The sequence below is a fragment of the Ammospiza caudacuta genome, chromosome 3 (genome assembly GCF_027887145.1).
Source record: "Ammospiza caudacuta isolate bAmmCau1 chromosome 3, bAmmCau1.pri, whole genome shotgun sequence".
In the NCBI taxonomy this organism is placed as follows: domain Eukaryota; kingdom Metazoa; phylum Chordata; class Aves; order Passeriformes; family Passerellidae; genus Ammospiza; species Ammospiza caudacuta.
Genome location: NC_080595.1, coordinates 82988869 through 83013611, shown reverse-complemented (window position 1 = coordinate 83013611; position 24743 = coordinate 82988869). Strand labels below are relative to the sequence as shown.

The 24743-nt window shown below is 45.4% G+C and overlaps 2 protein-coding genes across 5 annotated transcripts in view; one reads left to right on the top strand and one right to left on the bottom strand.

Moving 5' to 3' along the window:
- Positions 1–629: 629 nt before the first annotated feature.
- Positions 630–6452, top strand: IAH1 (isoamyl acetate hydrolyzing esterase 1 (putative)). The gene is made up of 6 exons (XM_058802472.1): positions 630–847; positions 1968–2020; positions 2468–2616; positions 3445–3606; positions 5348–5466; positions 6137–6452. The coding sequence occupies exons 1-6, from the start codon at positions 767–769 to the stop codon at positions 6302–6304; spliced, it is 732 nt and encodes a 243-aa protein (XP_058658455.1). The 5' UTR covers positions 630–766; the 3' UTR covers positions 6305–6452.
- Positions 6453–8129: 1677 nt separating this feature from the next.
- The window catches only part of ADAM17 (ADAM metallopeptidase domain 17), a 35075-nt gene continuing 18461 nt past the window's right edge, over positions 8130–24743 (bottom strand). For 2 of the 4 annotated variants that reach the window (XM_058800840.1, XM_058800841.1), the window contains exons 7-19: positions 23150–23239; positions 21987–22100; positions 21315–21459; positions 20683–20771; positions 18664–18816; positions 17679–17878; positions 16538–16641; positions 15728–15862; positions 14684–14814; positions 13611–13689; positions 12399–12487; positions 11714–11770; positions 8130–10127 (exon numbers count right to left, since the gene is read on the bottom strand). In XM_058800840.1, coding sequence (XP_058656823.1) covers positions 9777–10127; positions 11714–11770; positions 12399–12487; positions 13611–13689; positions 14684–14814; positions 15728–15862; positions 16538–16641; positions 17679–17878; positions 18664–18816; positions 20683–20771; positions 21315–21459; positions 21987–22100; positions 23150–23239 — 1737 coding nt within the window. In that variant the 3' untranslated portion in view covers positions 8130–9776. Of the gene's footprint in view, positions 10128–11713; positions 11771–12398; positions 12488–13610; positions 13690–14683; positions 14815–15727; positions 15919–16537; positions 16642–17678; positions 17879–18663; positions 18817–20682; positions 20772–21314; positions 21460–21986; positions 22101–23149; positions 23240–24743 lie in introns of all 4 variants that reach the window. The other 2 variants (XM_058800842.1, XR_009274514.1) reach the window with 2 other exon arrangements.

Below are 24743 nucleotides of genomic sequence, written 5' to 3'. Positions count from 1 at the left end.
ATTAAAACTGGTTGGAGGATAAGTTGTATGTATTGAGTTTGCATACATAGTTTTGTTCCTGTTGAGGCAGTGATTGTCTGCATGCATGGATCTACTTGAACTCAGAATTCTGAGTCTTGAACACAACTGAAAATGGAATCCATGTTTGCATGGTGGGATTAGTTGGAGCTTTAAAACTCCACCACCTGCAAGAGAAGGGAGCACTTATGATCTGTCACAGCCTTGGTGCCCCAAGTCAGTGACCACCCCGGCCTGGGAGAAGGGACACGGAGTATCAGTCACTGCGGGACACAGCAGAATTCCAAATACAGCATGGTTGATGCTCTGAGGCAGCTGCAGTTGTTGTCAAACGATGATCTTCATAGTAGTAGTAATGTTAGACGATTAGCAAAATTAACGACACTTTCCTTCTCAAACTGTGTCATTAGCAGGCTAAACAGCATGAAGCCTTTTAAATTAGGTACTCGCATTTTGCTAAGAAGGAAGTCTCTCTTGAAGCAGATAAAGAGCATGAAGCTGCGCGCGTTCTGTCGGGAGCGCTTGCAGCCAGCACGGGGGTGTGTGAGGGGTGTGTGAGGGGTGGGGCCGCGGCTGCCCCGGGCGCGCCCTCCCTGCGCCCCCGAGCCTTTTAAAGAGGCCGTAAAAGATTGAGTGGGGCTGGAACCTGAACCCGGTTCGTAACCGCGGCCTTCCACCGGTCCGCCCCGTTCCCCGCTGCAGAGGAAGCGGCGAGGCCGCCGCTCCCGGCGGATGTCCGGCCGCGGCCATGGCGCTGGCAGAGGCGGGCGCCCGCGGGCGGCTCTTGCGCTGGCCCCGCGTCCTGCTCTTCGGAGACTCCATCACTGAGGTAATGCCCTCCCGCCCGCCCGCACCTGGCCCCGCAGTTACCGTGTGGAGCTCCCAGGCCAGCCCGGCTCCCCGCACCGGGGCCGGCGGCCCAGCAGCCTGCCGGCGTTGGTCTGAGCTGCGGTGCCCAGCGGCGGGATAGGGACGGTCCGGCTGCCCAGCCGGGAGCGCGCTCGGCCCCGGTCACAGCCCCGGACCCGCCGTGAGGCTGCGCCGGGGCCTTCGGCCTGATGTCGAGTGTGGGATTCGGGGCCGCCTCCCAGAAATTCTAGAGGCGCGAAGGTGAAGGGGTAGCTGGGATGCTGCGGTGTCCGGGGCATTTTCCATGCGGGAGGCCCAGCGTGCTGCCCGTGCCGCCTGCAGGGACCTGTACCTGCCCTCCCGGCTCCTGGGGCAGCCCTGCCTGCTCCCCGTGTCTGACTCCCTGCTCCCCGTGTCTGGCTCGCCCAGGCCAGACACAGCTCCTCACTGAGGTGACTGCCCCTGGTGAACATCTCTGAGGCAGCAGCAGCTTTTTGGCGTTGATTTTGGGTCCCTGCCTTCTGCTGCATGGGTTGTGTGGTATGTCACGGAGCCGCTCTAATGAAAAACTAACCTGAGACCAGGTTTATCTTTAATGGGAGATGGGTGTCTAAGCCGACTCGCTGCATAATTGTAGCAGAGAGGATGGTGCAGCAGTGGGAATAAGGAGAAGGAATTAATTTTTCTCTTTCTGGAAGAGGTAGGTATTAAACTGAACTCTATGAAGAGGGAGGATTTTTGAGAGATGCTCTTCAGAATGAAAGGCTCTTAGAAATGAAGTAGAAAAATATTCCAAACACAGCAAACCCTCACTGGCCAAGATGAAACTACAGTCCAACAGCAGTCAGTTTTTGAAGGGACCACAGGGTCAATCCCTCCAGAGACACCAGCCCTGTGTGGCCTCAGAGGCCAGCGGTGTGCCTGGGTAAAACCAGGAGTGTTTGACCTCAGAGGGACAGGGCAGGCAGGGAGGAGATGCACCAGCAGCAGTGCCAGAGGCCAGGCACAAAAGCTTTTCAGGTGGGAAGGTGCCAGTGCTGGGGCTAAGCTCTGGGGAACAAGTTCTTCCAGTGAGGATCTAACATTTTCCTTGTTTTCAGTACTCCTTCCAGGAAAATGGCTGGGGGGCATACCTTGCTGAGAGACTGGTCAGGTAAGAGCTTACATTTCAGAAGTAAGTTCTAGCTTGCAGAAAGTCATGGAGCTTTTCTAAGTGAAAACCAACAGTGGTTAATACTTAATACATGTTTATTTATTGACATTTATTTATTTAGTGAAGGGTAGCTACCTTCTGGGCAGCATGCCTAGAACTGGTGAAAATATTCATTGGGTGTTTCCACTCAAAGCTTGAGTGGAAATTAAAAATCCCTTAGTGATTGTCACGATTGTTGTCCTGGTTCCATGGTGTAACAGGTAAACAGTACATGTGCAGCCTGTGTGTGCACTTTCAAAGCATGATCCCATTGAAAACTCACATGACATCTCGTTTTTCCTGAGAGGGATGGAGGCAGATGGCCTGACAGAATGGGTCAAACCTTCCAAAGTTTTGTTTTGGTGGGCAGAGAAGAGATGTTCTTTTTGATTTGTGTCTTTGTTTCAGAAAATGTGATGTTGTGAACCGTGGGATCTCGGGGTACAACACCAGATGGGCTAAGTTGATTCTTCCAAGACTGATCACTGAAAGTACTGGTGCTGACAGTATTGCTGCAGTTACTATTTTCTTTGGAGCTAATGACAGTGCTTTGAAAGGTAGAGTAGCTTGCTTTCTGTCTTTTTTTTTCCTGTGACCTGTTCTCTTACAACAGTTTTACAGTTTAGCAGAATAGGCAGAACATTTCAGAATAGGCTTTTCCTGCTACTTCTCTAGCAACTGATTACTCTGTCTCCATTTGTACAGAGGTTTGTTTTCTGTCATTTCATTTGTATTTAAGCCATGCAGTGCCTTCCATTTCTCTGCCTGTCACCAAGTTTTAATACTAGAAAAATAAATTTCAGGGTGCTCAAGACTTAGTTGCCTAAAATTGGAGTTGGGCATCCAGTTGTTTCTTCTGTCTTTAAAGGAGACTGATGAGTTCTCAGCAGATGGGCTGAGGAAAGGAGGGAAGGGAGCATTTGGATTCTCTTTCAGATGAGCATAGCAGGATGCAGAGTCTAATCAAAATGATACCATCAGTGCCTGAAGGACTGACTGTATGTCCATGGGACTTTCCAGAATTTTCTCTGCACCCAAGAATATTGGAAATCGTGGGTTTTGGTTCAGGCAAGGTTTGAGATGATTATATTTTCTGATAGTGAGATACAAAGTTGTGAAAAAAGCATCTTAAAAAACTCAAGCTGTTGGGGTTTTTTTCCCTGTGCATTATTTGCCTGTTGGAAATGCTGTGTTTAAACTCTTGGTTTGTCTGCTTTGGGTATCGAGGAGCAGAATTTTCCTACCACAGCTCCCGAATCCGTGACTGGGGGGAACTGCATACTGGATGTGAGTGTCCATGGCCATGCTGTGTGAAAATGCTGTAATGCTGTGCAGGAACCTGCAGGGAGCTCAGCCCCACTGATGCCTGTGCTCACCCCTGGCAGAGCTGAACCCCAAGCAGCACGTTCCTCTGGAGGAGTACGCCGCCAACCTGAAGGGCATGGTGCAGTACCTGAAGTCAGTAGACATTACTGCAGACAAGATCATTTTGATAACACCCCCACCTCTTCAGGAATCAGCTTGGGAAAAGGCATGTCTTGCCAAAGGTAAAGGAGTGATGGGGATGGGTGGAATTCCTGCATTTTACCAGTGGAGTGTGAGTGACAGATCCCAGGTTGTCAGGTGGTTTCCTTCTTGTGTGTGCCAGATTGCAGTCGTGTTTATGATTTGTTGGAAAAGAGCTGCTGTTTCGCTAAACAACTTCTGGATAAGCTCATGGAGTAACTACCAAGTAATTACAAACATCTTTTCCAAAGTGTTGATTGATGTGTTAATGCATAGAACTGACAGAAATGGCTGCCCTCTAAGAATATGGGGTTTGTCAGCATGTCCTAGGCAGATTCCATTGTGTCCCAGCAGCTTCCAGAATAATGGAAGAAATGTTGGCATTGTGGGCCTTAGAAAAGTTTTTACTGGGTACAGCAGATTTCACATCTGTTTGGATAAGCAGTAATATTCCAGGTTTATTTTAAAGTTAAAAAAAACAATACCAGAGAATATCATATTCTAAGGATGCTAATAAAAGTGCCTGAAAAAGAAGAAGGAGGTAGTTAAATTATTTCCCATTATGTTATTTAAGCTAATTCTAAAATTAGAGACATAATAGCACCACTTATTCATGTTACTGAGCTGGAAATTGCCACAATCTCATTGACTCCAGCAGTGACAGATTTTACTTCCTGAGAGCATCTACTTTTTTCTGTTGGGACACCTTGTCCAGTTCTTGCACATTTATAAAAAACTTCTGAGTTATGTCAGGTACAAATACATAGTACATAGATATACTGAGCTGGCACTGTTTCTGGCACAGTTTTCTGTGATTTAAGTGGTGTTGCATATCCTGACTCATGTTTTCAATCAAAGTAGTAAAACTTTGAAGATGACCCTAAGTTTAAACTGCATTAAATTAGACAACATTATTGTATGATTTTGCATTAGGAGGCTTTGATGTGATGTCATGTGAGCACACCTCAAATGCTGCTTATCTGGCTCCCAGCTGTCAAGGGGCACTTGTAATGCTAACCCATTTTCCTCTTAAAACTGTCCTTTTTATGGGGTAGGGATGGAGGAAACTTGAATTTACAGCATTGAATCTGCCAGCTTATGTCTAAAAGAGAGTACTGTCTAGGGATGGAACAAAAGACAGGCTGATCTCAGACCATGGACCACAAATGAAGTGTTGTGGGCACAGTAAGCAGCAATATCAGACCATCTGCCCTCCAGAATCAAGAAGTTTTCTGCCTGTTTCTGGTTTTGTCAGATATCAGAGCAAAGGCGAGATGGGAAGCAGGAGGATGATGATGTTCACAGGAGCATTCATCCAGGTGTGAAAAGTAGCAAGAGGGCTGCTGCAAGGAGCAGCTGCATGTGGAGTCAGACAAAAAGCAGAAGGCAACTTGTAAATACATTTCCACTTACTTAACTCTGTTTTACCTGCCTTAGCAGGCATATGAAGTGTTTAAATCTAAGCATTGCTTTCACCTGAAGCTTGCCAGAAGGTGAGAGCTGTGAGCAGCAGAATTATACTGTCTGCTTGTTGCTGTTGCTTCTCTCTCAAGCCTGATGCATTTCTTCAAGAGACATTTTCAAGTGACTCAGAGCCAAAGGGTGCCCTGAAAAAGACCACACAAGCTGTAGCTTCCAGCCGCTTACATTGCTGTGGATTTAGTTTGTGATTGGTTGTGGCTGCTGGTTTGACACCTGATGCAGGTGCTGTGTGCCACAGCAGACTGAGATCGTGCTCATCGGTGGCGGGTGCTGCATGTTGTCCCTGTTTGTGCCTGGCAGGTGACAAGCTGAACCGCTGCAATGCCACCACGGGGCAGTACGCCCAGGCCTGCGTCCGGGTGGCCAAGGAGTGCGGCACGGACGTGCTCGACCTCTGGAGCCTGATGCAGAAGAACCAGGTACGGTGGAATCAGAAATACCTGAAACTGTCCCGAGTTGTGAAATGCATCACTTAGCACAGAGGAACCGGTGGTGCTGCATTATCACTGAAATGCTGCAAAATACATCCAAATTACACTTTAGGGAAGGAAGAAAATAATCCAGAGTGCTTCATAGTTGGCAATGAGAAATAAAGCTGTATGTAACCTGGCCATGGTGCTTGGTTAGCATGTATCCCGAGTACATCATATCTAAATAGCCTTTTCCTTGAACTTGAGCCATGGAATAGGTTGGAAGGGGCCTCTGGATGTTTCTTGTCTGACCCACTGTGCAGTGTTGGGCTAATTTCAAGGTCAGATCTGGCTGCACAAGGGTGTTGTTGATGCTTCTGACCAAATACCCAAACTCATGCATGGGAGACTGCAGACTTTCCCTGTGAGCAGATAATTCTAGTTTGGACCCTGAGCATTTTCTCTGCTCTCCCTGATGCAGTTGACTTTTGATTGCATCACTTAATCCTATGATCTTTTACTGATAAATAGCAGCAATTTTGGCCATCAGAACATTCTCTTAACATTTTAACAAAAACAGTGAAAAATAAAACCAGTTTACCAGCTGGCTTTGAAGAATTACTAAAGGCACTTTGCAGCTAGCAAGTCCGCTAATACCTGGTTTTAACCTCTCTTGTAGGATTTCTCTTCCTATTTGTCTGATGGCCTTCATTTATCAGCGAAAGGCAACAGCTTTGTAGCAGCCCAGCTTTGGTCACGTCTGGAAAACAAACTGTCTGCCCTTCCTTCTCTGCTTCCTTACTGGCGTGACGTGGACCACACGAACCCCGAGGCCAGTCTGCTGTGACAGCCGTGCAGGGGGAGGCGGGGCAGCCACGCCAGGCAGAGCTGGCTCATTGTGCTGCAGACTGTGTCCTCAGGGAACGCGGCACGGGGAGGCCCCAGCAACGCTCTTCTCTGTCCCCTTCTCTTGGGCTGTGGGAGAATAAAGGTGAGACCACTTGGCTGTGTCCTGAGGTGGTTTTTCTTCATGCTGCTGTTGCCAGGATAGCTGTGGGGATGAGTAGCTCTTTCCTTGGAGGACTCAGAGGAAAATGAGTCTCAGATGTTCTGTGGCCAAGGGATAGAGGCTGCCCTGAGCAGTTCCTGGCCTTGCTGACCTTTGGGGACTGCACTATGACTAATACCATCTACTTGCTTTGAACACAGAGGAGTTTGTAAGAGGCAGTAGGGTGGAGTTTGCCAAGAGCCATTAGTGTCAGTCCAAATTCATTTATTTGGATGTAATACAGCAGGAGCAGCAGTTCCCTAAGTTTTACTGTGGCTTTGATATTGATAGAGAGTAGTTTAGAGCAGGGCTTTTAAAATTTAACTTACTCTGGCACACCAGCAGCAGCTTCTTTATACCCAGCTCTTCTGTATAGGCCCAGGTTTCAGACCAGTGCATGTTTTTGGGCATTATAAAACTGTTGATATATGACCTTGGAGAAACTACCAGAGGTCTGCGTCTCTTCTGACAAAGCTGCATCCTATGTCATTTGCCATCAAGTTAAGATGACCTTTTAAGTGAGTTGTTAAAATAATTTTATCTGATACGTAAATACTGCAGACTATGCAGGTTTTGGCCAAGAGAACACAAACTACAACACTGCCTTTACAAACAAAAAAACCCCATTGTCTGCAACCTAAATGAAATTCAACAAGTATGGAAAAAAATTGTTTGGGAAATGATTGAGTAGCAAGCCAGATAGCAGCAAAAATGAGGATACATCTAATGTGCATAAAAATCAAATGGTGTATCACTGCAAGTGTAACCCCTCCATAGTTCTGGGCTGTATTAACAGTTCCGTTGACATGGAGCAGGTGTGCTTAATATGTGAGGGGTGAGAGAGTAATGAGAGGCTCTCATGCGGTCCTGCACTGTCAGTGCCATTAGACTGCCTTTGCTTCATTAAATAATCAAGACAAGCTGGCCAAGACATGTCAGCTACTATGTAACAGTGTTATAAACTGAACCATAAGTATTTTTCAGGTGCCTGGGGCCAGAGCAGAAGCAAGTTTGATATATAAATATTTATGAGTATTAAACTGGACTATCCTTTCTGTAATAAATGCTTACAGTAAATACTGGCTGAACAGCAGAAAGGGTTCCTAGTGGGAAGCTGTGGATCTTCCTGCCTTAGATGTTACAAACAAACCATGCAAGTACTGCTTTCAGTTTCTGGACTACAGCTCAGGATGGGGGATGGATTCAGTGATTTCCAAGGCCTGCTCCAAATATCTGTTTCCATGCTCCCAAACACCTGCCAAGCATTGGTTTTCACCTGGGATGTAAAGACCTTTGTGCTGAGAACATGTGCTCACAGATTTGGTAGCTGGACAGGCATTTGAGCATGCCCTCATCCCTCAGGCATTTACTGTCACCATCTGAACTGATGACGATCTGCAGGACACATGGCATTCCAGCTCCAGGAAGCAGGCAGCCCTCACAGTGCAGGTCTGCACCCTCATAGTCCAGGTCTGGCCTCTGCAGTGTCTGAGCTCAGAAAGGAGCAGTCAGAAATCCCAGCTCCTGCCTGGCTGCATGCCAGACTTTTAACCCAGGCTTTGACAACCAGAGAATGGAGATCTTTTATAAAAGGGCTGCATAGAAACAACTCTTGTTTAACTGATTTTTTTTAATATAAAAAGCTTTTATTTTATTGGGAATTAAATTAACTCCTCACATGTGTACTTTGCACTGAATCAAAAAAAGAAAACCTGAACAAAAAACAAACAACCCCAAACAAAGTTCAAAACCAGCATATAAAACATAACAGCTAGTCAGATAGGAATACCATAAGGCACACATTCAAGTAACTAGTGTAACAAGTATCCTTGGGTGTGGAGGAGAGGGAGTACTCACACAACTGTGCAGCACAGGTCCTGTTCCTTTCCCTCACATTTAAAAACATGGGCCCACCACAGCCCCACATCCCTGTGTCTGAGTCCTGGCTTGGAAGAGTTAAATGGTTCTGCCCTTGGCCAAGCTCTGTCAGTTTTATCAACAGATTACTGTGGGGGAAAACAGCTGCAGAATGAAGGTGCTGCTGTACTACCAGGACAGTTGCTCTGTGACTCTGCTGTGTCAGTCCATCTGCTACTACGCTAAAACAATGCTCATGTGCCAGTCTGAGCTCACCTGACAGATCTCCAGGTGTACAGAAGACACCATCCAATTCTCAGCTTTTTACATCATGTTTTACTACCTGTGTGACTATCTGTATTCACAAAATCTCCTCCTTATACTTACCCTGCAAGTTTTAACAAAGGTTTATTTCTTTATTAAATTCACAATTGTTTTTAAACAAATGCCTCCCCTGCAGTGGAGCGATTTTTTTTCCTGTCATTCATGCAGTAGGAGCTTCCAAAGGCCACAGAGACCACAGAAAACTGAGCTCAGTAATTTGAAAATTTCAACTATGGTGCTGCCTGTTTTAAAATAACATTTGGAGAAACATTTCTGCACCAAAACTGCTGTAAACAGCATCTGCATGAATGATTTCTTCCTTTACACTTCTTTCTCCACACAGACACCTGCGGCACACAAACCTCAGTGCAGAGAGGGAAGCGCCCAACAAAAGCCACCAAGACAAGACAATCTCACCACTAAGGCAGAAGAGTTTCATGCTAAAGGAGCATTTCTCATGCACTGTGTACAGTGTAACAGCTTCTGTGATCCTTTGATTTACACAGAAGCTGGGCATTTTAAGTTTCTTTATTCTGATTATGCATTTTACTGAATGCTGAAAGACTGTATTTTTATCTGTTTCATTACTCTTTCTGTTCTCAAGGCATTTGCTTAGGCTTTTGGTTACATGTACCTTAAACTGCTAAATTATCTACTCTATTATGGGACATACTGCAGAGTTCATTTTGGTTTTAAAAGCCCCTTAATTTTGTCTATCAGTGCTGTTAGACTACAAAATATTAAATTATAAAAAAAGGCCAATATACACAATCCAATATCCATCAGGACATTTGGTTTTGCACCACAGGTCGAAGGAAATGTTAAAGGTCAAGGAAGTAGAAAAACAAATCCAAAAAGCTTCAAAAACAAGCCAGTTCTAGTTTGGATTTTCCTTTTAAAAAGATATAATGCTCTAATAAATGTAGTTTAAGGAAGGTCATACACATGACCAGCATCTGCAGTAGGTCACTTCCTTATTCTCCCACTCCCTCACAAAAATATATATACATATATTTATATTTGTAGAAATGAAATGGTTTCAGATCCTTGTTTTGCAGACGGAGTCACACGCTGAGAAGGCAGCAGGACACTAGCACTCTGTTTCTTTGCTGTCCACGCGGTTCTGGCGCTGCAGTTTGAAGGACGAGGCTTTCTCACTCCTGATGACGGGGTGCTCTGTCAAGTCCTCGAAGGATTTGGCGGCGGAGCTGCTGTTTGGGAAGGGGTCCTTCTCGAAGGCGTCCTCGTCGATGTGCGAGTCGGTGCTGGGGTCCTCCTGGATGGTGTCCATGCGCTGGTGCTCCTGCTTGGGCGGCGCGGGCGCGGCGGGCGCGGGCGCCAGCGGCTGCAGCGGCTGGTGGCGGCTGGCGGCCGGCGCCACGGGGAACGGCTTGATGATGCGCACGGAGGCCGAGTCCAGGCTGCTGAGCATCTCCACGTTCTGCAAGACACAAGAGGCCGCGTCACCGGCAAAGCAACCGGCAGCCAGCCCAGGGTTGGGTTTCCGCAGCGTTTTTCAGTTCTGAGGAGCGGCTGCACTCCTGTGAGAACAGCCTAAAGGCTGCCGTGTCCTCTGTGCCACTCCCTAAAGGCAGAAACGCTTTTCTGTCTCTGCTTCCTCCTCCTCTGTGTAAAGCACCACAGGTGACAGCCTCACTGGGAAGAGCTGATGAGTCGGCCCTTCCTTCTGGCCCCAAACTGCTTTGGCAAAGCCTAGCACTGGAAATGCAGGGTCAAACCACATGGCACAGAGCTCAGTGTAGGTGAACAGTCCAAGGTACAGCTTATTCCAGTCCTCCAACTTGGAGAGTTCATGGTTTCATGTACAAGAACCGCACTGAACACAGGGTCAAACACTGCAGGGATCAGTGTCATCATAACTCAACCCAGATTAAGTTCAAGTCCATTGATGTCTGCAACTATTTCAGCATGGTTTGGAAAATATCCAGATATCTCTAAGTATAAAAATTCCCCAAGAACCTCAGCAAATGCTAATACTGGGAAGGAGATATTTACCTGCTACCATTTCCCAACTCTCCATCCTCACAGATTCAAAAGACATAAAATCTGTTTATTAAACTGTTGCTGGTGCAAGGAGGCCATTGGCTATTCCTGTGCTCTCTCTCCTGCCTCTGGGATTTTCTCAATTGAATGCAGGTAAGAAGCACTAAGATAACTTTTCTCATGTTAGCTAGGGGCACAACTATGGGGCACTCAAACTAAGATCACCCTCAGTTCTGTCACAGTAGATGACAGGCACTCTGCCTCAGTAGTCTCTGACTTCAGTATGCTTCTTCCAATGGTTGCACAAGGAAGAGCTCCACAAGGCTTTTTTTCTCCTCCCCTAACAGAACAACTTTTCCTTAACTGAATATTTTAGTTCTTAATAGGAACTGGATTGTCAAAGCACAGGAAAGGATACCCAAACCTCTATGCCACAAGGTGCCCCGTGCTGGACTATAATTAAAATTTATCTTGGCACTATTTTGCTCTTCCCCTCTCCCAGCTCATTATCTGCAAGCTGAGAAGTGCTGCTGATGTGACCCTTGAGCAACTGGAAAGCTGTAGCACATCTGGATGCTAGAAGCCACCTCCTGCAAACAGCCATTTTGCAGCAAAGACACTGCATTTTGCAGAGATTTTTAGCCTCATGCTTCAGTGACTCCACTTGGCTGGGAGCTAGCAGCCTGTGGCTGGTGCTGCCCAGGGGGATGCTGGACACAGGTGAAGCCATGCTCTGCAGAGCAGAGTGGCTTCCTGCCCTCTCTGCTGCACCACAGGGGCTCTGCCAACAAGGCTCAGGTCTTGCAGGAAGGAAGGAGCAGACCTTGCCATGCTGCAGTGCTTGGTAAGAGTGAACAGAGGCTTGTTCAGAAACCAGCTTCCCCTCTCATGGATTCACCCCTTTGCAGCATGGGGCTCTCTCTCACTACTCTTTTGAAAAATATTCTGCAGACACCCAAGGTTCAGGTTTTCCAATACACATGGGACAGCATTCTGCCAATTCAGACACAGACAGCAACTTACACTGGGGCAAAACAGGGACTTTGTGTTCTCCTCATACTGCTTGTCCAATTTCTTGTCCTATTGAAAAACACACAACAAAATAAGAAAGTTAATTTCCCTATGGCAAAGACACCTTTTTCCTGCAAGGACTCAGCATGGGGTCCCCTGCTTCCCATGCCTTCCCATTCATCCCAGGAGTGCTTGTGGGCACAGCACCCCTTTGCTCTGCCCCACACTGATGTTGGCAGCACACCACATGTGCACACTCCCTGTGGCCATGGCTCACTGACTCTCTTTATCCATCCACCCAAAATCAACTAAGATCACTTCCCACTCTGGGTTTTCTCTCAAAATGTGGGTGTCTTTTCTTCACAGGGCTTTAGAAGACTTTGTTTTTAATGATAAAAATACTAAAATTATACTTGGGTGGAACTCAGAAGGCAGAGAAAGAAAATCTGCCTGGGAAAGAATGGGAAAAGCTCCAGGGAATAGTCATGGGAGCACTGGGTCTGCCAGGCCTGGCAGAGTTTAGCAATAGTTTTGCCTACTGAAGGAGCAGTAAAAGCCTTACATATGCTGGATTTCCCCCCAGGGTTTGCTAAAAACTTCCCATCACTTCTCCCACAGCCATCTGCTACTTCACATATGAAGGGTGTTCTCACAGCAAAACCCAACAGAGCAGTTATCTCAAAGACAGCTTACTCACCACACAGTGCACAAGGATGCTGAGAGGAATCCAGAACAGTAAGGAGAAGACAAGCACAGAGCCCACTATATTATCTGCTAGGAACTTCCCTGTGGAACCAAGTTCAAATCTGTCAGTCACCCACCAAATACTCTTTGAACACACACATCTATCCCCCCTTCTGCAGCCACTGCCCAGGCAACTGAAGCCTCAGCATTGCTTAGAGAAGCACAGGCTGCCTACTTTGAGCTAGGCAAAGCTAAAATTACACAATTTTAAAAAATTGTATCCAGTACGTTAACAGTAACAGGTTTTACTCTGTTCTCCGAAGTGAAACGCTGTGAGGCTGTAACATTGAATATGGGTTGTTTTGGAACAGCCTATACTGAGCCAGGCCAGGCTGCCCCTCTCACACAAAACACACTGCAAGTCCATCACCCCATTCTGATGTAACAGCCACGTGATCTCTACCTGCCTCCACCAACAAAATATTTGGATGCCAAAGATTCAAAAACTGCCTCCATCCAAGCAGGCTAAATAGCTTTATCAGTTACCTAAGAAACAATTTTTTGTCCCTAAAACTTGGGATTGAAAGCTCAGGTAATTGCACTGTGCAGGCAGTGGTGCCATGAGCACACACAGTTAACAGCACCAGCTTAACCAGGGTTTTGTCTGGTGCCAATAACACAGTGAGACACTGGGGGTGACACCGGGGCTGAGGTGACACCTGCTTGGGTTGCACACTTGGGATGAAGACCAAGGAGGCCCACTCAGTCACAGGGAGTGACTCAGCACAGGCACAGCTTGAGGTGTGTGACCTCTGGCTTTCTTAAAGGTGTTCCCCTCCCTTTCTGTTGACATTTAAATCCCACTGAGAGGCCCACTTTATACCCTGCTGAATCTAGCTGACCTCTAAAGAAACTGATTGTTATTTGCTTTTCTCTAATTGACCTAGTTCCTGGTATTCAGACAAGAAGCTATCATCTCTTTCACAAGCTTAGAAGATGCCTAGAAAAAAATGGAGTACAAAAATGCAAAACAATCTCCCATCCTTTCAGCTTTAAAAGGTGAGATCAGTAGTTCAAACTTCAGGCAAAAATATACTTTGATATATCACAAGCACAGCTACCCTTGCACATGGTGAATAAATCCAGCCAGCTAACTCCCCCTGAGGCTTTAGATGTTCATGTCATGAACTCAAAAATCCCCAAAGGACACGGTTATTTATCTTACCAAAAGTATTGATGCTGAGTTGGTCTATGAAATCCCAAAACCGTTCAATCACATCCTGGACTTGCTTCTCGCATTTGCCCTACAAAAGTAACAAAATCATTTTCTACCACCCAAGTATTAAGTTCTGCCTTCTTGGAGAGGGAGGGACAATGACAGTAATGAAATGAGAACTACAGACACAGCATGGCTTAATCTACATTCTGAATACAGAATTACACTCATGCCCAATAGCAGCAATCCATTTTTACTGCCTTTATTTTTATCAAGCCAGTTTCACTTGAATTGTGGCCTGAATCAGATCATTTTTGTTCGAAATGTAAAAAATTCCCTCCACCTTTGGTCCATGTTAGGGGACATAAAACTGATGTTTCAGTAGAGATTTAAACACTGGAAGCCTCAGTTCCCATTATCCAAAAAGAAGGCTGCAGCTCTCAGGAGCCCAAGGTTACAGACAAACTCACTCCCAGATTTGGCTGTGCTGGTTTAACACAGCAGAACCTTGATCTTCCAGTTCTGCCAGCAGAAGGACTGGGGCATGCCCTCCCAAATTCACTTCTGCTGACACCCAGGGGGTGTCACTGGGGTCTGCAGCTATCTGTACAGCTGAACCATGGAAAAGGCCACAGAATGCCAACAACCCACCAGTGTCCCCGCCACAGGCTCACTGCCCCTTTTAGATACTGCTGGCTGGATTTCCATGTGATTGCTCCCTGACCTGAATTATTGGAATAAAAACTGATTGAGCTAACGGGAACAATGGGAAAAGACAAGTGCTGCAAACCCAATCGAGCTTGGGCAGCACTCGGTCCCCTCCTTTGTGCAGGCTGCCAGGCTGCTGAGCTGAGCAGGGTCCCTGGCTGGGCTGTGGGGAGCAGCAGAGGGGACAATGAGCAGCTCCAGAAGGTAACAGCTTCCCCTTGCATGGGTGTCTGCAGAACTCCAACACCCACAGCCTCCAACACCCTTTAGTATTTACCCTGTGAAGAGGTACTTAAAACCCATTACCCTGCTCAAGCTCTGGCTTCTCCTCCCCAAGGACTCAGAGCCGAGCAGGCGGAGCTGGGCACACTTACATTTGTGTCACAGAAGCCCACAGTGCACGGCTTGCCCTTGCGCAGGAACAGGAACTGGTCGTTGGCATCCACGTACGGCGTGCACCTGTCGTGCTCGTCCCGGCAGCACACCTTGCAGGAGTTATCTGTCTCTGAAATGGAGCAGCAAACTCATGCCTTGGGAGCACCAAGAGTCACCTGCAACCCACACCCCCGTGTGTCTCCTGGCTGAGCACAGTCCTGACCAGCTGCCCCACAGGGAAAGCAGGGCCAAGCCACCCAATTTTGGGCACTCTGACAATCAAGCCTAAAACTCAATCACTGCCTGTGCAACATATTAAGGGGTACAGTGGGACCAAGTTCTCCAATAGTATCTTTTGATACCCCAAAACTGCACAAATCCACAGGCCAATGAAGAGGTTCTAAGCACATCCAAAAAGATAGATTTAAATATTTCTTGGGCTCTGAGTCCTCTAGGTACCCGTCTCCTCAGCTATGCCCTCCATCTCAAATGGTGGAGCTCACAACAGTTCCTAGTGTTACCCCTGTGAAGTTTTCATCCCACTCCCAAGCTGTTTTCCCACTTTTAGGGGATAAAATGGACAGCAAAGGAGCAAGAAAAGTCACTGGCAGAAGCGTATAGCAGTCAAGTTAGCAGGGGAATTAAGCTGGGCATTCTATATTCTCAAGACACTTTAATCTCTCTGAAATCTTTCTTTAACCCCTTGCTGGAGGCCACCACTCTGTCAGATGCTGGATCCAGAGGTTGGTTGGAATCTCCTTACAATCCCTTCTTGTCCATCTGTGGTAGGGCTGGAAGGCAGGAGAGTGTCCTCTCCTTTAGCTGGAGTGCCAGAGCCTAAGTCTCATCTTAATTGTCTTCAACCCAACCACCAGAAGACAGAGGACATTCACATTCCCTTTTTAAACTGAGAACAGCTGACAAAACCCAACAGTTTAAACTTTTCCAGAAAGCACAAACTCAGCCCACAGCGAAGCCAGCACTCTCCAAGGAGCAGGGCTGAAACACAAACTTCAGCCCCAGTCCATTTCAGCGTCACGCACCGTTGCAGGCACACGAGCGCAGGTTCCGCTCCCTCTCGCAGAAGGGGACGCACTCCCCGTCCTTGCACTTGCCCATGTCCACGCACACGGTGTCATCCGGAGCGTTCCCCGGCGGGGGACACTCGCTGCTGTTCCCTGCAGATGGAAGTCAGCACAGTGGGAGGGCTGTGTTAGAGCAAAGGGCAGAGAACCTAAGTGTGCAGAAGAAAGAAGGAAAATAATGGAAATACAGACTTATCCCAGGAAAAGCCCAATAATAGCTTGTTCTTGGCTTTCAGCTGCAGGCTGCCTGCCAGCTGCTCTGAGAGGCAGCAGAAGCTCTGGAGGCTTTCAACAGCTCGGGCATTGTGGCACTGGCAACCAAGCAGTAGGTGCAGACCCTGGAGCCCCCCTCGGCAAAGCACACGCTGACTTGACTCCCTGCCTCCAAGAAAAACTATGAGGAGGAAGTAAAACAAGTGGGGAATTGAAGAAAAGCTGCAGTAATTCCACCTTTTCTATGCAAAATTCATTCTTGTTTCCCCCCAGGGACACACTCTGTTTTGCTTTTTTTTTTCCTTTCTTTTAAGGGAAAGAAACAAGAAAAAAATTTATAAACAACGTTTTTTATGTTCTTCTGGGCAATAAATCACAAAGTGACTCTTGAACTACAATGAAACTCATTATAGGAGCATACTGTGATGCTTAGCTGGTCTCTAAAATTGCATGTACCAGATGACTAAAGGGCACTGGACTGAAAGTGGGTAGAACAGGACACTGAGCCTGAAGCACTTGGCTAGCTGACATACAGGGGACAGAACCACATCCTACCAGTGCAAAAAGACTCTCCTTTGCAAGTGGCATTTATGGCTTCCTGGCATTTCTTTTGTGCACTTTCAAACTGGCAGCCTTTACAGCAAGGACTGTTTCGGTCACTGGGGAAAGATCAAAATGAAAGAAATAAATATTAACCAATTTTTAAAAAATAAGTACAAGTGTGACAAAGCCAGAGAAAAAATATGTTTAGGAAATAAAAAGCTACTTCTTGGAGACCGACTCATTGATTCAACCTTTGTCCTCTCTGCCCCCCTCCTACAATCACCTTTCTACATACATAGTCACTCTTCATGCACTGAAGGCCAAATCACATATAAAGTACAATATATTGAGAGACAACAAAGGGACCCTTGGATCAACAAAGGCACTTGGATCAACCTCTGGTAACCTGCTGTGCAACTTAGGACAAGATGTTTCACCCTTTCCTTCCCCAAACATTTCTCCCCCTTGTGTCTGTCCTGAAGGTTTCCTACTTTCTATTCTGCATTGTCTTTACTTTCATTTTCTCACCTAATACATGAAGGCCCTTAGTACAAAAACACTCACTAAAATGCGTGGATTTTCTTGCTAAACAACAGGAATTGCACAAGCTCTCTAATGTTACATGGTGTAGAGCTGAACTATGAAAAAAAAAGATTGGACACTGCAGTGCAACAAGGCCATGAACATCCCAAAAAGCAAAAACAGAAAGAGGAGTCACTTAGTGCAGTCACTGTGTTGTCTGCTCAAACACATTTTGCAGCACTCTGGAATTACCAGCATGTACCAGTGTAAAAAGCCTCCTTCCAACACAAACAAAACTTGTATTTGCACAGAAAGTGTGCACAGGAAATTTTTTAATGCTTTTTGATTGCCTAAGTTTGCTTAATAATAATGGTAGTAATAACAATGACAGCACAATAATAATTTGCAAGACTGTGGCTCTTGACACTTCTCGGGAAAACAAACAGAATGCTATAAAAATTAATGTATGCACACAGAAGCCTTTCATGAAATCTTTCACTGTTGTGAGCTCACTCATTCAGCCTTAGAGCCAGGAAAGGGGCCTGTGACACTGCAGGTGGCTTTAGGATTTTTTATCCCAACCTAGCGTTCTCTCCTGCGTAAAGAGAAGCTGCAGCTCATTTCCCCTTACCTGCACTTGGCACCCTCTTTCAGTTTGCAGTCTGCAGAGCAGCAGGGATCAGCCAGCTGGTACAGGAGGCCAGGGTCACATTCCTCGCCTTCATCCACTCTGGAGTTCCCACACACTTTGTTGTTGCGCTCTTTGAAGCACTCCTGGGCCTTGACCTCTATGGTCCTGTGGATGGATTTTTTGCTGCAGCTTGAGAACATCTAGAGAGTCACAGAGGAAAAAAGCAGCACTGAGTGTACCTTTCTGTCAACAACTGGCATCCAAGACAGCCACAGCCTCCCCATATCTCTGAGCCCTGGCATTCCAGAAGGCAGTTCTTCCCTTTGTACTGCCAGTTTGACACCTTGGAAGAACTTTAAGCTGGGTCAGTAACAGACACTGCTGCACACTGCAGGGCTGCCCCACGCAGCCTGGCCCAGAGCCAGCTCCAGCTCCCCCACGGCTTCGGCCCCAGGACGGGATGTGAGGCTGCACAGGAGGCACAGACTGTGCTGCCTCTGGCCAGAGGGGCTGGGCACAGGCACAGGGCACACTGCAGGCCAAGCATCCCCTGCTCATCTGGGTTTCATCTGTACAACAGGCACAATGCCAAGCCCACAGTGCCAGGGCAAGCTTCCACCACGGCTGTGGCACCTGGCAGCCCCTCTCCAACAGCAGCCATGGAGCACCCCAAGGCTGTGTGGGACTGAAGGTGCTGGATTTGACCCTTGCTGGGACTTGCTTGTAGCAGCATATGGCCACAGCTAATTACAAACAACTAATTAAAATGGACCTTGACATGCTATGAACTCCAGTGAAACCCAGCTTACAAAGATGAGCTTATTTTACAGAGAACCCAACTGCATGCAAATGTTTTCTTATGGCTAATCCATTACATTCTGGTGGTTTCAAACTACAGGAATCATTAACTAAATAGATTTGCCATGCAAAGGGTCACTGACCATAGCAGAAATTTTTGTGTTGATGCAAAACTAAATAACCATACCTTGTTGTTTTCATGATCTCCACTGACAGCAATAGGATACATGACATATTTCCCACCCTGGTCTTCAGTGGGGGCACACTCTGGCAGACTGTCAGGATCATGCTCTGCTCCAAAGTTATGTCCAAGTTCATGTGTTGTAACCAGGTCAGCCTCCTTTTTTGAACATGAAAAAAACAATGTTGGAAAAAATTAGTCTGACCAGTAAAGGACAGAAGATCCCAGCTACTTCTAGGCCACCAAATACTAAAATACACCAAGATGATAGGGAATTGTCTATGAACATTTTTCTGGTTTTCTAGAGAAATTAAGGTAAATAAAATTGTGGTCCTTTTCAAAGTTAAGTTCAAGGACTAGATTTGAACATTGAATCACTGTTAAAGGCAAAATACTGTCCTAGAATACCAATTCAAACTTGTTTTCAAGGCAATGCAGATGCTTAAATATGAAAATTTCCTTCTATGTAGCTGGAAGGCATAAAAAGTTAAACCAAAACCCAATCCAAACAAACACCAGCTACTCCAATTAGTCAATCTCTTGTTTAACAGATCTTGCCATTAGAATTATTTCTTCTAAATGGACGATGACATTAGGAGTGCTGAATAAACTCCACTACTGCATGATTTCTAGGAAAGACACCTACAATTGTGGCCCAACAGGGATGGATTTCCAGCATCATTTATGTGAGGCACACCTGCCTGTGCTGAGGATCCCAAACCGGCTCTGCTCGCTGCACACCTCCCACGGTGCCCTCCCCAGCAGATGGTGTCACGCTCACAAGGTGACAACCACAAATTAAACTCACACAGAAATAAAGATAACCACAAGGAGACTGGGCAGCTCTGGAGAGGAACTGTCACTGCAGCTGCTGTGTGGGCACGAGAAGGACCAAGAGCTGCCATGACCTGCCCCAGTCCGTGTCTAAGCATGGCCAATGTGGGAGCCAGAGACAGGAGAGTTGCCCAGGCATCCCTCCTGGCCTTCACTGTGTTTCATTTGGAGAAGAGTTTTAAGGAGGCTGTTTTGGTTTTGGTATTTTTAAATCAAAGTGGAAACCATGCAGCTCTTTCCCTGTGAAATCAATGTGAACCATCATCCCAAGCCCTAAGCCTGCCACTGGGAAGACAGAAAACTAAACCTCCTTTGTAATCTAAGGCAGAAACCCAGTCTGGAGATTGAACAAATGCAAATAGCATGGCAACAGCTATTGCTAGAGCTCTCTGTCAACATCCCTCTAACACAAAGCTTTACTGTCTTTTTTCCTTATCTTCTTGACAGTTTCTGTGCCAAGTTTTAGCCCACACATCAATTATAAATTCCTATTATTATAATCATGCTACAGAAAAGCACAGCTGAGAAGCCAGCAGAAGTCATCAAAAGTGAAATATGCCCAACTTCAACAGAGGCAGACATAGGCGCTGCTCTGGTTCTTTACAAGTGAGACAATGCTCATATTTAGGCCTTTGTGCATTTACTATCTCATAAAGTATGGAAAAAATCCAGGAAGCATCAACTTACATTAAACTTAGTATTAGCACTAATAAGCTGTGTCTACCATACTGTTCTCTGCTCTAGTTACTCAGGACACACAAAAATCAGGTGGAGGAATTTCATTAAAAGGCTCAAACTAAACCTCCTACTTTGCCTGCTTGCTGTTTGAGGGTTTGTTTTATTAAGAGTTTTGTTGTTTGTTTGGGGATTTTTTGTTAAAACAAAACACATTTAAATTCATCTTCAGATATCAAAAGCCTGTTTATATCTAGGAAACTATAGGTCCTATGAGACACTAGCTGTTTCTGTTCCTGCTTCACAGTGAGTTCAATTTTCAGTTCCATTCAGGCTTGTCTCCCCTTGTCAGCTACAACAAAAAAGATGATTTTTGTTTTATGATCTATATCCTTGTCCTCAGAGATCTCACTCAAATGGAAAGCCAGCAGCTCTTTTCTGAGAGAGCACAGGAGTTTGTCACAATCCCATGGCACACATCACCAGCACACACATATGAGGAGGATCCTCTTCTACCTTTGTGAGGATGGTCTTCCCATAGTTCTTGGTGCTGGTCAAGCCACTGTTCAGATAGATATCCTTCTTTACAATTTGACTGTAATAAGCTGAAAGAGTGAGAAATAAACAAATTAAAATTGAGAAACATTTTTCTTGAGTTTCAGGGTACTTTTGGGAAGAGAGGGATACTTGTCTGGGGAAATGAACAGCTTTACAGCTTTGTTGTTCTCACAGGCTCACTAGTGAGACCCTGCCAATTTTTGGAGCTGGGAATCTTTCAAGCACAGCTCCAACAGCTCATGTATTGCAGTAAAGACAAAACCAGCAGAAATTTCCAAGACAACAGCATCTGCCATTCCAGAACCGCTGCAGGATGTGCCCACACAAAGCAGCCCTTAGAACAGGGGTTTTTCTATACAGCCTGCTCACACCAGATAGCTTAGCAACTTTGTTTAGTGACTTTTATCCTTCCCCCTTTTTCCAGCTCCAGCCAAAAAAAAACCAGCCATCCCTTCTATGTAAAAAACCAGCTCCTAGAGTGTGTGCAAATAACACAACACACTCCATGAAAGTTGGAGATATGAATTAAACATGAATAACAAAAACTAGCTTCCAACCCAGAACTAGGAGAGAAGAAGAAGAAGCCTTGCCTTTAGGACAAATGCCACCATGGCTGTTAGGTCTGGGAGAGCCAACATAAGCCAGTCCAAGCGTTCCCATGTCAAAATCTTGGTACGTGAAGAGATGAGCAAGGCACACGTGAGCTGCTTTCTCTGCAATATCAAAGCTAAATTGCTTTAAAAGAAAAAAAAAGTCAAATCCCAGTTAGCTTACAGTGCTTGTTAGAAGTCTATAGATAATAATATTTATTTGATGTGCCAGACAAGTACCCCCCAGATCTGGTTAAGTCAGAAAACAGCAGCTGCTTAGCAGTCCTGCAGAGCTGCAGGAAATTAAACTCATGCCCAAGTACACTGTACACATTCATTTACATAACTTGTCTATTCATTCTCCCTTTCCACAGGGAGGACAAAGCCAAGCACAATAACTTGATGAAGGTCACAAGGCAGCCAGTCTCAGGGCCAGACACATCAGGAGTGCCTGACTCAGACCACATTAATAAGACTAATTGATGTCTGCTCTGTAATTATGCAAGGGAGCCCTTTACCAAGGGCTACAGGGCACAGCAGCTGGTTTGACTTTGTGTGACATCTACACATCATGCAGAGGGAGCAGAGGACTTTCACCCATTACTACAGAGCAGCCATATGAATGAGCAATTTTCTGTTAAGAGCCACGATTTTTCAAGGGTTACAACCTACCTCTAGCAGCATTTTCACATCCCAGGCATCTTTCTTATCATCTGGGTAACTTCTTGCCATATTATAATGTTTTTCTCCAGGTTTTACAGGATTTGGCTCATTGTGGATAATAATCTACATGTCAAAAAGGGCAACAACAATGAACAGGAATTTTTGTCAATTTTATAGCTACAGAAAAGGTTTCAATGTATTTTAAATATCCTAATAGATCTGTAAGGAGAAAAATTCAGACTCAGCATGATTCTAATATTAACTTTCCAGTCTCTGCTAGTTAAATAAACCAACTAAATCATAACTACATTGTAAGTAACCATTTTACAGGATAACATCAGAAGTTTTCACTGTAAAATTCTGCTTTGAGATGCCTTTTACTTTTAGAAAAACCCCAAACAAATAAAACCAGTATAAATAACCCCAAATAATTTCAGAGCTCTAGCTAACCAAAATGCATGTTAAAAGACTGCCACTTTCCCAGTAATCCAGAATTAGTTCATCATGTTTCTCCACCCCCTCCCTGCCCAAGTAATGCTCCTTCTTTATGCCTGCAGACCTTTTCCCAGCAAAGGGGCAGCTGGCTTGTACCATGAGTCTCCATGTCCCACACCACAGCTCTTGCAGTATGCTGAGCTGATGGCCTCCTGTTTTTAATGCTGTTTTCCAGATTTCTATGCATTTCAAGACACCATAATAAAAATTGAAGTCACAACATTCCCTGTGTCCATATACAAGCCCAGCATGTTGTCTAAGGGAGTCATTAAAGCTCTTCAGGCAAGACTGTTTTCACCTGGGTTTGAGGCCCACTCAGGCTTTGAAAGCCAAGCACTAGCAACAGGTATATGAGATAAATGCATGAGTATGTCTGAATGAAACAAAATTTGCTCACATTCAGGTGAAAAATGCACTTTTGAATCAGGAATAAATATGGAAATTCACATCTCAAACACTGCAAGGAACTGAAAATGGGCATCATGTCAGATCATTAACACTGGCAAGATGCAATTTCAGAGTGCTCCTGGCTGGAGTTAATAATGTAGGATTTTACTATTTTATTTTTTTTAACGTAGGATTTTATTATTTTACTATTTTTACAAAATAATCAGAAGCACTGCTGGTTAAAGCATGCTCCTTGAAGCTGGAAGGCCTCTGCAGAGTGCAGTGAATACCTGCTCTATCTGTATGCCGTACCCATTGAAGGTTCCATCGTCCCAGGAAGTGTTTCGGTAGATGTCATCCACTCTGTCTATCAGCTCAATCTGTGTGGAAGAGAAAACAAGTTACCCAAGTGAGCTTTCAGGGAGCAAAAGACACTCAGAGAAACTGCTACATACTTACCTAGAAACAGTCACTTGAATTAAAATTGAATCTCGTGTAAGGTAACAAGACCAACTCCCTGGATCCAAGTACTGTTGCTTTTGGATCAGAATTATCCAATATACTTGAAAATTTTCCATCATAAAAAAGTAGCACAAACTTTTCCATTTATCACTTTTGTTTGTGTAGTGGAATAACAATAATATTAAGAACAAGACATTTTGAGAAACACTTTGTTCAAACACTAATTTTCCAGATTTCTTTGAGGGGAAGGGCAGAGGAGGGAGCTGTTTTTACTGCTTTGTTTCAGCATAGTGCTTAACTAGTTTAACTGACCCCCCAGGCTTGCTTCTCTCACCCAGCCAAAAACCTATTATTTTCCTCATTATGGTTCAAGCACAAAGTTCCAGAAAGTCTCTTGTCAGTGCTCACAATCAATACCTCCCTTTTCAAGCTGTTCTCTTAAAAAAAACACCTTCTACTAAATATAAACCACCAAACTTGCTGAGAAGGAGAAGTTCCAACCACTGTGTTGTTAACAGTACCCATCTACCCAGGAAACACAACAGGGGTCAGCCTCAGCACATGTCAGATGCTGAGATAAGAGCACTTCTGCAAACACACCAAATGAGGCCCCCTCACCTGGAGAATGTGAAAGCATTTCTGGGAACAGAAAGGTCAAAACGCCAGCAAAAGTGGAACAGAGTGATTAGCATTTCAAAGAGTAAAGCTCAGAAAGAGACTTTAGATGAACAACAGGCCTCCAAACCTGTTTTAATTTGTTTTGTCTTCAGTCCCTAAACCCCCATACTCTCCCCTTCTGCTGAAAGGGAGAAGGGCCTTGTTCTAGTTCACAAAAACCTGTCAGACAGACAACCCCAGTGTTTCAGCTGGGTCACTCAGTAACTGGTACACATGATGGAGCCCTGCTTCCGTGAGGATGGCTGAACACCTGCCTGCTGATGAGAAGCAGTAAATTAATTCCCTTGTTTTGCTTTGCTGCTGTGAGCAACTTTTGCTATTAAACTGCTTCTATCTCAATCTACAAGTTATCTCACCTTTACTCTTCTGATTCTCTCCCTATTCCATCTGGGAGGGGAGAGCAAGTGGCTGCCTGTGGCTGAGCTGCCTGCTGGGGTTAATCCACACCACCTGTGTACAACCAAACAACTTGTTTACTGGGCTTGCCTCTAATTTATTGTTCTGGAGAGAGAATCCTGAAAGAATCTGGGAAAGAAGATCTATATGAGTTGCTTTAACTTCTCATTAAACATGCTAGAACTTTAAAGATGCTCAGATCATTTGCAGTGGATTTCAAAACCCAGGAGACTCTAGAGCTCTGACTGAGAAAAGAGAAGTTCCTGGGCAGAAAACAGCATAGCTAACAGAAGTATATGACAGGAAGGAATTTGCTTTTAAGTGAAATTTGAAGACTACTGAACTACA

What these genes read in the sequence shown, in the direction of transcription:
- IAH1 (XM_058802472.1), top strand. Translation starts at nt 767, where the DNA reads ATGGCGCTGGCAGAGGCGGGCGCCCGCGGGCGGCTCTTGCGCTGGCCC. An exon ending in AAAGGCATGTCTTGCCAAAG is followed by an intron (nt 3,607 to 5,347) that starts GTAAAGGAGTGA and finishes TGTGCCTGGCAG; the next exon opens with GTGACAAGCTGAACCGCTGC. An exon ending in GCCTGATGCAGAAGAACCAG is followed by an intron (nt 5,467 to 6,136) that starts GTACGGTGGAAT and finishes CCTCTCTTGTAG; the next exon opens with GATTTCTCTTCCTATTTGTC.